At 39.6% G+C, this 12,037-nt stretch overlaps 1 protein-coding gene across 2 annotated transcripts in view; it reads left to right on the top strand.

Moving 5' to 3' along the window:
- The window catches only part of IRSp53 (Insulin receptor substrate 53 kDa), a 30,469-nt gene that overhangs the window by 15,761 nt on the left and 2,671 nt on the right, over window positions 1–12,037 (top strand). For both annotated transcript variants that reach the window (XR_011418405.1, XM_044395813.2), the window contains exons 2-11: window positions 5–665; window positions 8,402–8,477; window positions 8,582–8,665; window positions 8,763–8,824; window positions 9,036–9,233; window positions 9,304–9,369; window positions 9,697–9,930; window positions 10,401–10,623; window positions 10,694–11,370; window positions 11,431–11,582. Coding sequence is in view for 1 of the 2 variants with exons in the window: in XM_044395813.2 (XP_044251748.1) it covers window positions 621–665; window positions 8,402–8,477; window positions 8,582–8,665; window positions 8,763–8,824; window positions 9,036–9,233; window positions 9,304–9,369; window positions 9,697–9,930; window positions 10,401–10,623; window positions 10,694–11,370; window positions 11,431–11,582 (1,817 nt within the window). In the remaining variant the exon portion in view is untranslated. The remainder of the gene's footprint in view (window positions 1–4; window positions 666–8,401; window positions 8,478–8,581; window positions 8,666–8,762; window positions 8,825–9,035; window positions 9,234–9,303; window positions 9,370–9,696; window positions 9,931–10,400; window positions 10,624–10,693; window positions 11,371–11,430; window positions 11,583–12,037) is intronic.

Below are 12,037 nucleotides of genomic sequence, written 5' to 3'. Positions count from 1 at the left end.
CCAGATCCACGAACAGCTCTATCACGTGCCGAAGCCACAAGTTGTTGATAAGTCACTGGGCAAACAACAAATACCCGACCCGAAGACCCAAGAAAACCCGCCGAGAAACAGAAACAAACAAACTCAAAACTCAAAACACAAAACTCTGGGTTGGCATTTCATTTGCCTGGATCGCGTTACGTGGTGCGGTTGGTGTTTCGTCTGTTCGTCTGCCCGCCAAAAAGAAAGTCACGACAGAAACGAGATTTCCAAGATTCTGCAACGAAAGTCAAAGTTACAAGTTTACTCCAAATTCGAGTCTTCGGCCCGGTTCAACGTCTTGCCACTTTCGGGTCTCCAGCTTTTCGGTGTCTCGGTGTCTCCCCGTGTGTGCCACTTTAGAAAGTGAAAATCGAGTGCAGTCCGCTACTTTGTCTGAATCGGAATCCATCGGCGGCCTTTGGGCGCTGCAGTTGAAAGTGAATTTGATTTAGGCTGCAAGTGATTTTCGATTTTCGGGTTTCGGCTTTCGTCTTGCGGGCGCTCAATTCATCATTATCGATCAGTAGCCCGGAGTTTTGGCTACTTGAATCCACTTCACATCCAGCGGCAGGAGGGCCCGACCAATAAGTGCAGCTACAATGGAGGCCGAGGAAGTTACAAAACTCGTCGATGGCGTATACAGGGTAAGGCCTTTTCTTAATTATTACCACATTTTGTATTTGTTTTATTAATTAAACCACTCTATGAATGTTAATTGCCGAGCAAACGGGATGCTACGGAAAATATTGAAATTCTAGGGAACCCAAAGACATTTTTAAAGGTTTAAAGTCTGAAGTTTTCGATTTGATTCTACAATGAAATGGTAAAAATAAAATCAAAATATAGAAAATAAGCTTAACAAAAAAACGATTTTAGATTAGAAAAATAAAACTATTTGGTAATTTTTACGACTTTTAATTACAAATTCAAAGAATCTTTAATTCCTTCCCCAATTACATATTGTCTATTAATATTTTTTTGGGGTCAAATCAAGACTTATGTAACCCCACAATCACCTAACGCAGCTATTGCATGAAGGCCATTTCTATTAGCCACTTGAGACTAATTCACTGTAAGGCTCATAACGATGTTTACCCTTTTGGAAAACAATTTATAATTTTAAACGGTTGCTTTTTGTAGACTAAATTTATCGCCACACGCGATCTCCATAAGCGGCTGCAAATGAAAGCAAGCCACATTAATCTATAAAATGAAAACAAAAAACCGTGACTTGAAAGTTTACCCCGAATACCCTTGAATAATGTCTGGAAAATAAGTAATAAAAAAAAGTAACCTTAAATATTAGGTTTTAAGAATGTACAGTAATTTGTTTTCTGTTCTTTTACATTTAACTGGCATGCTTTGTATTTAATTGGTTAAAGTGACTAAATAATTTCAGGAAAGTAATCTTATTTTTGAAAAAAGATAGAGTGTAACCTTTGCAAGGTGATGATTATAAAAAAACGTAAGTGCATAGGAAACCTTTAGTTTAATAGGTACTTGCTTTAATAACTTTAAAAACTCTAGTTATAAATGCTAAAGGCAAGGATGTTTTTTATAATTTAGTTCTTTTTATTGTATTCATACCTATTAATTAGACAGGGTAACAAACTTGAGCTCAAGTTTTAACTACCGCTCGAAAAGGGTGTTTAAATCATAACCAGAAACGGAGAACCATAAATATTTGAAGATAAAAATGGCAAGCAGCATTTGAAAGTGAATTTTTTCTTGCTGTAAATTCGTAGCCAAATTTGGTCACGACATACGGTGGCTGTATGGCGGTTGTATCTGTCGGCATACTTTTTTGGCCATATCGTATAGGCCAACCGTATATCCAACGGAGCAAACGAGTTCAATTGGAGGTTTGATTTGGTTGTTTGCGGATCCCCTGAAATCCTCCCAACTCCCAAAGCGACGACAGACGCGGCGACGACTCCGCCTCGAGAGTTTGGCAAGTTTCGGCTTCTCTTTTTCTTTTGCAGCGGTTGCATCTGCCCCAAGTTGATGGGTATTGCACACTTCGCGCATCTATTTCATTATGTAACTTAAAGTTTTTTTGTTTTGTTTTTTTTTTTTGGGAAAACTTGCTGTTGCTGTAGCTGTTTCTGCGGTTTCAGCCGCTTGAAGTTGCGGAAATTTTGTTTTTGGGCCGTTTCCTTGGTTGTTGCACATGGCTGCATTTTCGCGACCACCATTTGCATTTTTCCCGCTGTGTTTTTATTTTTTCGCACTGTTATTGTCTATTTGTGACAGCGTCGTCGTCGCAGCCGTGTAATGTAAATCGAATAAATAGGTGCTGCTGGCTGTTTTAATTAGTGGGCCTGCCTGCAGGCACTTGACAAACGCGAGTGCAAACGAAAGACTCAGGAAACGAACTTGCTCTGTCAATGGCAGGAAAAAAATCGGAATTGGAATCTCAGTGGTCGTGCATCAATCAACTGAACTGAACTCACTTCCCGAACAAACACATACACACCAGATTATGAGTTAATTCCTGGTGATTTATGCGCAATTGTCTTGACTGCTCCGGTTGAACTGGTCTATCCATCGATTTATTATATCAACATTTGATTTTCACATTTTTTCTTCGTTTTAGTGCATTTATTTTCGCATAATAGATAGTTTGTCTTGGTGCCGGGGACTGTGTGAATTAACTTCTGGGTTGGTCTGTGCAAGTTCTTGAACGGGTTTTAATTAATTCGATACCATTCGGTTTTCGGCTGGCTATTCCAAACTCATTAGCAGACCGCTTTTGCTTATCTCTATTTAGAGTCGCAGTTTGGCCTTTCTAAAATTGGCACACTTAACTGTTTTAAGAGGGTTTCTAGATGTGCGGGTATGCAAATATAGCAAGAATGTTTAATCTTTTCAGATTGATCTACTTTAAAAAGTTTTTTAAGATATATATCTTGTACACTTGAAAATTAAAATTATGTTTGTAAACAGTAATTTTTTATTACTTATTTGCACAAAACCCCTAAATTATATGTTTTGTACTTTGACCATAATTTATTGTTATTTTCGCAGCATTTTTATGTTTGTAAAAATGATTAATTTAGATCGCTTAAGTACTGAAATGCTTATATAATTCACCAGCTTCATTGTAATTTATGAAACTCGCTGAATTTTTTGCTCGCACCCGTAATAAATCTTGTACTCCGTTCGTCCATAAATCTTGAATGGCAAACGAGTAAAGTTGGTTGAGAGATGCACTCAAGAGATGATTGCACTAGCCGCTTTCACTTTCCCTTTTAAATATATTTATCTAAAGACAAAACGATTTTTTTAATTCTTTTAAAAATGCCAATAAAATTTGTTATACAAATGAGATGGTTCATAATAAGTTTTTGTTTTCTTTGTGAGTCATAATGGTAATTTTAGCTTTACTGCCATTCAAATTATCCCACACACAGAACCCCTCAAAGTTGTTCGTGAATCCATAGTATTTTGTCGAGTGAATAAAACCGCAAGTTGGGCCGTCAAGTCGATGTTAAAAACGCATTTCATCCAAACAGCTGCCAGCCACCGTCATTCTGGTGGCGATGAATGCCTTCGGATTGTTTGTCATTCGCTTAGATTTATGGCACATTCCCCGCAACATAAATCGAAACTGAAGCCGCCGTGAGAGCCCGATGCCTGATGCCGGTGATCGGATCAGAATGACATCCAGCTGACCACACAAAAGCCAACCTGCTGGGGGCAAAAAATGAAGAAAAATAAAATAAAAGGCAGGCTGGCGAAGAAGGAGGTGAAGCCCCTCAAGAGTTTGGCACCCAGCGTGGTGCACATAGATACATGTAGTACTTGGATACAAATGGTGGGACGAAGGTGTCCGATGTGCCGAAGCTCCGGCAAGAAATGCAGAAATAAATTAAAATTGCAGCCACCTAATGCCCACAGACGGGCCGGGGGGTTTGGATTGGAGCTGTGAAAAGAGGCGGCAAGTGTGCACTTCGGACCAAAGAACTGCAGCTGATTGCCATGTTTGAAAGGCATTTCTAAGGCTGCTGCTGCGTTAGAGGGGCCGACGCCACTCGGAACGATGTCACATCGTCTGGATTGAGGGGATCGGATTGGGAATGGGCATGGGCATGGGTATGACCATGGCAAATGGAACTGGGTTAACGTCCGACTCGCCGGCGAGAAGCCCTATCAATCCCGCTGGGTCCACTTCTCGGCTACCCTAACTGAAGGGATTGTGCGGATTTTTCTAAACGCTTGAATTAAATTGATTTCTGATATTATTAAGAGCACTTGCGTTGACCGGAACTAAACGATTTCTTTAATAATTTAACTTCTTTGACATCTTTTACTTATCAGAATGTACCTTGTGTGATACTATCTCTTGGTTCTTTTAAGGTTTATCTACCAAATGAAAAAAATATATATTTTCTCAAATTCATACATTTTGTTTTCCATTTATTTTAACTATTACTATCTCTTGGTACTTTAAAGGTTTAACCTTCAAAAACAATAAAAAACATATTTTCACAAATTTATCAAATATGTTACCATTTCTTTTAAAGCTTACTAAATACATATATTTATAATATTTATTTATATACCTTTCTCAACATAGTATCTTATCTTTATTTAACATCATTAGTGGAGTCCACTCATTTTGTACCTCGTTAAAGTCCAACAACTTGTCATGTCCTGCTTCCATATATGTATATCCCTATCACCAAGGACATCTAGTCTTCGTTTAGACAAAATTATAATTTCATTTCAGCGGGTTTTCCAAGTGCCTGGGAAGAAGTCACGCAAGCGAGAATTATTTACGTTTAGCATTTTTCACGCACTTTGCGTTCATCCGTCGGAGAGTTGGGGTCTCGGAAAGGGGGGTCTTACCACTCCTAGGTTCCCCGAAACCCCTCCATCTCTAGTAAAAAAGGCGTGACTGGTTGCGCCTTGACGCCTTCGTTGAGGTTTTGTCAACAGTTGAAGTTGACTTGGGTTGCCGTCGTTGTTGCTGGCAAACCTGTTGCGTGTTGCTTTTTGCATTTGTTGGTTTCTAATTGGCATAATTGCGGTTTACTGTTGTTGTTTTGGTCGGTGCTGCATTCTCGCATGCTCTGAAGTGGGTGTGTCGCTCGCTGGCGTCGTTGAATTATGGCCTAACCTGCAAGAGGCTCCCCAAAAGGCGCCTCATTTCCCTGATCCACACTACCAAATAAACACGGGAAAAAACTATTGCTAAGAATGCTATAATTATTAAAAATAACAATCAATTCTAAATCCCTTTATATTTAAACTTAGAATTTTGATGGTCTTGCGTTTGGGATTCCGTCAAAAATTACTATGATTGAATAATATGAAAAAACTCTGTTTTGACAAGATAGTTTGGGTTCATAAATCTTAGAATAAAATATTATAGAAATTTTCCGAAAAAACTAATATTTTATTTTCCAACTTTTAAGAATGATACATTTTTAAATTATTTTTAAGTAGATATTTTTATACAATAGTTTTAAAAGGAACTAAAGGTTTTGACCTTTTTTTTCTGTGTACCGCCCAACATTCCGCCTGGTTGGCTTTTTAAGCAATGGGGAGGCTTTCGTGTTATGCTTTGCATTTAGTCTGTGTTTTAATTAAAAAAAATTATACCTGTGTGGCGCTCACTGCTGGCGATTTATGTTAAGCGACGATTAGAGAGCAAGTCAGTTGGGTTTGGGCCTAGGCTTTCAACAGGGGATTGGGATCTGGATACTGTACACTGAGCAAGACTACCGCAATTTATTTTGGGTTAAGTGTTGTCGGTGGGTCGCAGATTCGCGGGCGTGATAAGCGATTGCGTCAGCTTTAAGCCAAGAGTGGGTGAGCAAGGAGAAATGTTAATTGCTGGATCGAACGAGCAGGAATTTGTTAAGCAGTTAGGCCAATTACACGAGCTGATAGCCATCGCATTTAAAGGAAACCTGATTTGTACTTTGGTTATTTAATTGCGAGCAATACAAGGTTTAAAGCAAGTAAAATAGGATTAAAAAGCGAGTTGCTTTGGAGTATTCTTTACTTAAAATAAGGGGTGTGCAGAATATTACCAAATCTAATTATGTATATTTTAATTTATAAAGAAAACACAGTGGAAAAATCTAAAAGAGTTATACAAAAAATGCATTTTGTTAATAATAGCTCTTAGAAACTCATTTAACACTTTTTTCCTTCAAATACTTTGGTTTGTTCATTGATTTTATAATCATTCGTCGCAATTACATTCAAGGGTATAATCATTTTTACGAACCTTAAGGTAAATCCCAAATTAAATACTCTGAGTTCAATCCGAAAACATTGATTGCATTAACCACAAATTGAGTTTGCAGCCAAGCGGTGAAAAACGAATCAATTAACATTGATAAACCCATAAACGCTGAGGCCCAAAGGTCTTCGAAAACTCACTTGAGTCGCACGAAGTCACTTGGCAATCTGTACGTGTTATTAAAGTATCTGTATCAAAATTAAATAAACTGCGCTGAGGTCAGCAAAGTCGAGTGCACTTGGGTAGAGTAAACATTAGAAGATACATCGAATTGCAGGCTTTTCTTACAGCAGGTAAAGATACAGATATCTTTAAGTGCAGCTTTAAACTAAATCAGCCAGCTAGTAGATCATAAAAGCAAACAAACTCGAATAAGTTGAATCGTTAAACGGAGACGACCTTGTGGTTAAATATCTAAGTATCTGAGTATCTAAGTATCTCGGCTCGAGTGCTCGCTCGATTCATTCCCACGCCCGGCTGCCGCATTTGTAGCCAATAAATTTAGAAAAGCAAATATGTCGAGGCGTAAACATTTGGCAATAACCCGTGGCACAAACGAGGCGAACTGTTCCGCACAGAATGCGATGTTTACATATGGGTTTTTGACATTTCGTTGCTAATTACTTGGGGGCCAAGTGATTCGGAAGTTCGACCTGAGTGCCGGGCTTTTTATTACTGTGGGCGGAAGTGATTGGTGAGAACAACAATCAATTATACTTACCCGAAATATCGTATAGTTCCTAACGAACATTTAAAAAGTGTGGCTTTGGAACAATGCAAACGCTTTGTGGCCAAATATTTTGGGGCTTGTGTTTTTGGGGCTTGCGTGTTAAGTATTCGGCATTGTCTGCTCGACAACGACAACTCAACTTTAGGCCAAGCCCAGGACCAAAGTGTTTCTTTGTCATTATTTATGGTGTTTTATGGTGTCAACACGGCGGTGATGTCAGCCTCCCTTCCATATGACACTCCATTTACGTCATCCCGCCGTAATGCAAGTTTATCTTAAAGCCCAGTCTCGAATTGTATGCAAATCTGTACTCATGTGCCAAGTTGTTAATTAATTGTCGTTTTGCTGTTCATCATTTTGCATTTTCCGAGGGCCTAGCCAAAATCAATTGATTGATAATATGACTCATTGCCAGTTGTAGATTCATGTGGATGGTGTAATTCATATTTAAATATGCTTATGTGATGTTCTGAGGATGATAAATAACCAAAAGGTGTTAAGGCCAAAGAAATATCAGGGGATTAATGTTTGCGGATGATTGATGACATTATGTGTTAGCTGAAAGCGAGAGATTTTCTCACACGTTTAAATTTTTTGATTTTATTTTGCAGCTTATAATTTCAATACGACTCTCATGAACTATTTTAATCTTTCTCTAAGATAATTCTTAATGGAAAACTGGGTTAGATCGAGTTAAATCCAATCCAGTTTTCAACTAATTAAAACGGGTTAAGTAATGAATGGAAGTCTTCCTCATTTGTTGTTGAGTAAAAATTTTACTACCGGCAGTAAAAACTGCAACCAATAAATTCCAACTTTATTTTCGCGTACTTAATTAACCGAACAGGTTCGAAAATGGATAGGTTCGAAATAGAATAGGTGATTTAAATCTAAAAAACTGGTTAGTTTTTATCACGTGTTGAGAATTTAAATTATATACAAAATGGTTAAAAATTCTTTGATTAAAATAATCGTTCTTAAAGATATTTCTGCAAGAGAATCGCTATTCAAAAAGCATTTATCAACTACCTATGTTTGCCGACAGATCAGATAACTTTCATTTACATTCACCGCTACTAAATCATAGATGAGAGATTACCAAATGAGCAATTAGCATTACGAGTATGTTCAGTTGGCTACACGGAACTAATGATGTCGCTGCCTGACCACAACATTGTCTCAAATCAACTTATACAACCCGACTTTTACTGCCCGCGGCAAAACGGGGAAAACCATTACCAACTTTAACGGGGGGAAAAGGGGGAAAATGTTTAAACCTAATGAAATTGAAATGTTGGTGCATGCTGGCCCGTAAATTACATTTAATTAACCATACCAAACGATAAGCTAGCATATCCGATATCTAACGACTCCATCTATCTCCCCACTTGCAGAACATACTCGATAGATTCAATCCGGGTGCCAGGCAACTGATCGCGGCGGGCAAAAGTTACCTCAAGGCGTTGCACGGTGAGTTTGGTGTTGTATATATCCATAGCAACACCATAATCGACTGCTGCAAGTGAGTACTGTTAACTAATTTGCAATGCATTCCGTGCCATTTCATGCAACAGGTGCCGCAACCGCCTCGCGTCTATTCAATGAAGCATTGGCCAAGATTGCGATGAACGCCCAGCAAAGCGGAACGGGCGATATTGGTAAGACGAAACCCCTCTCGAGACCTCAAAGCCACCACCGAAAGAAGAAGGTCCCAAAAACCACATTTGATCTTAAGTAACCATTTCTTTCGTTTAGGTTCGGCTTTGATGAGCGTTGTAAATGTCAACAAGGAGATACAGGAACAGCAGATGAATATTGTGAGTAATCTAGGGGGTTTACTAAACTATTGGGGGTTTATTATAGAGAACCTTAAATTTATAATGCCAGAAATACTAGAAATATCTATGGCTATTTTGTAACAAGTTTAATCTATAATTAACAATTAATTTTTAAATAATGAAGATATTTACGAAGATATATTAAATCTTTAAATTAAGTATTTAAACAAAAAACCCTTTAATATTCCAGCTGAAAGCCTTCTACGTGGATCTATTGGTGCCATTGGAGACAAATCTGGAGAAGGACACGAAGGTGGTGCAGCATGAGCAGAAGAAGTTCCTGCAGCAGCACAAGGTGCGGATGGAGAGCTACCAGAAGGCCGTCTCCACGATGAAGAAGCAGCGCAAGAAAAAGGCCACTCCCGAGAATACCGAAAAGGAGCTAAGGGTGAGTCGATAAGCAAAAAAAATAATGCAAACGATCTGAAACTGATCCAAAAAACGTAACTTTCCCACAGAGCCTCCAATTGCTCGAGGATCAGAAGAAGAAGCTGGATGTGTTCTGCGATCAGAGCTACAAGAATGTGAGTTCATTGGCTGCTGGCCAAATCTTTAACCACCCGTTACACAGAGAAAAATATTAGCCTTTGAATTTTAATGATAAAGCTTTAATATCAATTTTCTAATATTTAAATTCCTAATTAATACGATGTTTTAAATGATTTAGATTCATTAGAAAACTGTAAATTTTGAAGCGACAACTATTTAATTGATATCTAGTATGAATTTTTTTTTGCGCATTTAAATTTTAAATTTATAATAATATTTTTAAATAATCTGTGAAATTAACTAAATTGTTTGACTATGTATGACTTCTCCACTCTTTCCCACTTCCGTTCTTCAAAAAAAAGGCCATGACACAGGAGCGCCGACGATATGGATTCGTCTTGGAGCGCCAGTGCTCGATCGCCAAGCACTGGATGGCCTACCACACCACCGGCAAGACGGTAATTGATAATAATTTCGAAAATTGGCAAGAGATTGCCGCTTCTCGTGAGATCATTCCCCCGGCCGCGTACGAAAGTGGATACAGCAGCAGCAACGGCCACAACAACAACAACAACAGCGGCAACATGCGACGCCTGGTGAGTCATCTCCTCCCCATCTCCACCCATCTCCGCCCCATTATAATCCCAAGCGATCCCATCTGATTGGGCGCTAACAACTCTGTTAACCTCGCGGCTCTTCTATTTCCCATACAAACAAGAAACAGACAAACCATTGTGGTATCTATAAGAAATTTGGCATAACAACCCCCGGCGAATATTATAAAAATTATATTTTTAATAGAACTTGAACTTCTTTTAATTTTAATTTCTAACAATATGGCTTAATTCATAAAGTTATCCATCTTAAGAAAATGCCTAAAGAAAATGTAATTTGTCATTATTCCATTTAATTTAGTTTTTTGCATAATTATATATATATAAAATCTTTTTAAGTTAATCGGTTTTGTTTAAACCATTATTAAATTAAATTAATAGGAATTTTTTTGTTCAAACCATTATTAAATTAAATTAAAAGAATTTTTTATATTCTGTTATTTTTTTTATAGGAGCGGATTAAGGACGGCGAGGATGATCACCTTCAGAATCACGGAGCCCAGCTGAAGAAGTCGCGCAGCATCGACGCGCCCTATGGTGATATGCGTACCCTTCACGAGCGGGAGAACGTTTCCGGAATGGGAGTTACTGGGGCATCGCACTATGCCCAAAACTCGCTGCCACGTGCCAAATCCGACTTCAATCTGGCTTTAGTTGGCACTGGCCATAGCTCAGGTGGGAAAATTCTTGGAAAATAAAACAATTCTTAATAATTAAATTTTTAATTTAATTTTCAATTTGTCAGGCAACAAACACAAGATCATCGAGGAGCAGCTGACCACCTTGGGCGACGATCAGCGCGGCGATCAGCGTCCTCTGGTAAAGGCCCTCTACGCCTACATGCCCTCCGGGGAGAACCAGTTGTCCTTCGAGGAGGGCGACCGCATCGCCTTGGTGGGCGGCAAGGCCAAGGGCTGGCAGTTCGGCGAGAATCTGCGGACGCAGCACTTTGGCTGGTTTCCGGTGGCCTACACCAATGCGGATGTCGCGGAGGCAACCACTTCCGGTGGCCGGCGATACGAGAACATGCTGATGAGCTACGAGCGGAATGGAGGCGGTTCGGGATCCGGATCCGGTGGAGGCGGTCTGCGAAGCTACCAGCAGCAGCAGGATTACGAGGCGCAGCTGGAGCTGATGGAGAACCATGAGGCCACGTACCGGCGGCGAAGGAACCACAGTGCCGAGGAGTCCTCGCCCACGAGGATGTTCGGCGACACGATCAAGCAGCAGAAGAAGTATCGGCCCGGATCCGGAGCCAATCCACGTCCTGGTCCGCCGCCCACACTGCCGGCTCCGGTGCCCAATGGCCAGCAGAGTCAGGCCTCCAGGATGCTGAACAGCTCGCAGAGCTTCTGCGCCACCAACGGAGGAGTCACCGGGGCGGTGGAGCGACGCAAGCAAAAGCTGCTAAATGGAGTACAGGTGGGGTTAATTTCTGGGAAGTGCTGAAGGATCTCATGACTAATGAATGATCCTTTCCAGAGCTCCAAGAGTCATGCCTCGGGCAAGTCCGGAGTGGCTGCCAAGACCTCGCTGCACAGCAGCAATGACAGTGGATTCGCCAACGAGCCACCACCACAGCCGGAAGTGGATTATTCTGATGAGGAGCCAGCCACACAACGAGTGCCCATTCGGTAGGTGGATAATGTATACAGGCTAATACTCTAGAAGGAGGGACTTTTATCATACCTTATCCTAGGAATCAATCATGGTTTCCATGTAATTTAATTATGTAATAGTATCCGCCTTCTAGAGTTATATCAAATACTAAATGTACATAGGAATAATATACAAAAACAGCTTGGAGAGCAAGAAATCCAACTATCTCTTTATAAATATCATATACGCACAAAAAAAGCATGTTCCCGTAAAATCGAAATGGTTATATAAATTTCAGGTGATGCAAAACCCATATAGTTTTTACATGAAATACTGTTTTCGACCAGGTCAAATTTACCTGACCACATATCAAATCGAAATTGATCTAAAATAAATTAAAATCGATATACGTTTATTTTATTTTTTTTTATTAAATTTTTATAAAATCTCCCGATTTTTGCTCTCCAAGCCAAGCTTTAGAATCCCCGCT

The sequence above is a fragment of the Drosophila takahashii genome, chromosome 3L (assembly GCF_030179915.1).
Source record: "Drosophila takahashii strain IR98-3 E-12201 chromosome 3L, DtakHiC1v2, whole genome shotgun sequence".
Lineage (NCBI taxonomy): Eukaryota > Metazoa > Arthropoda > Insecta > Diptera > Drosophilidae > Drosophila > Drosophila takahashii.
This window is presented reverse-complemented; position numbering and strand designations above follow the sequence as displayed.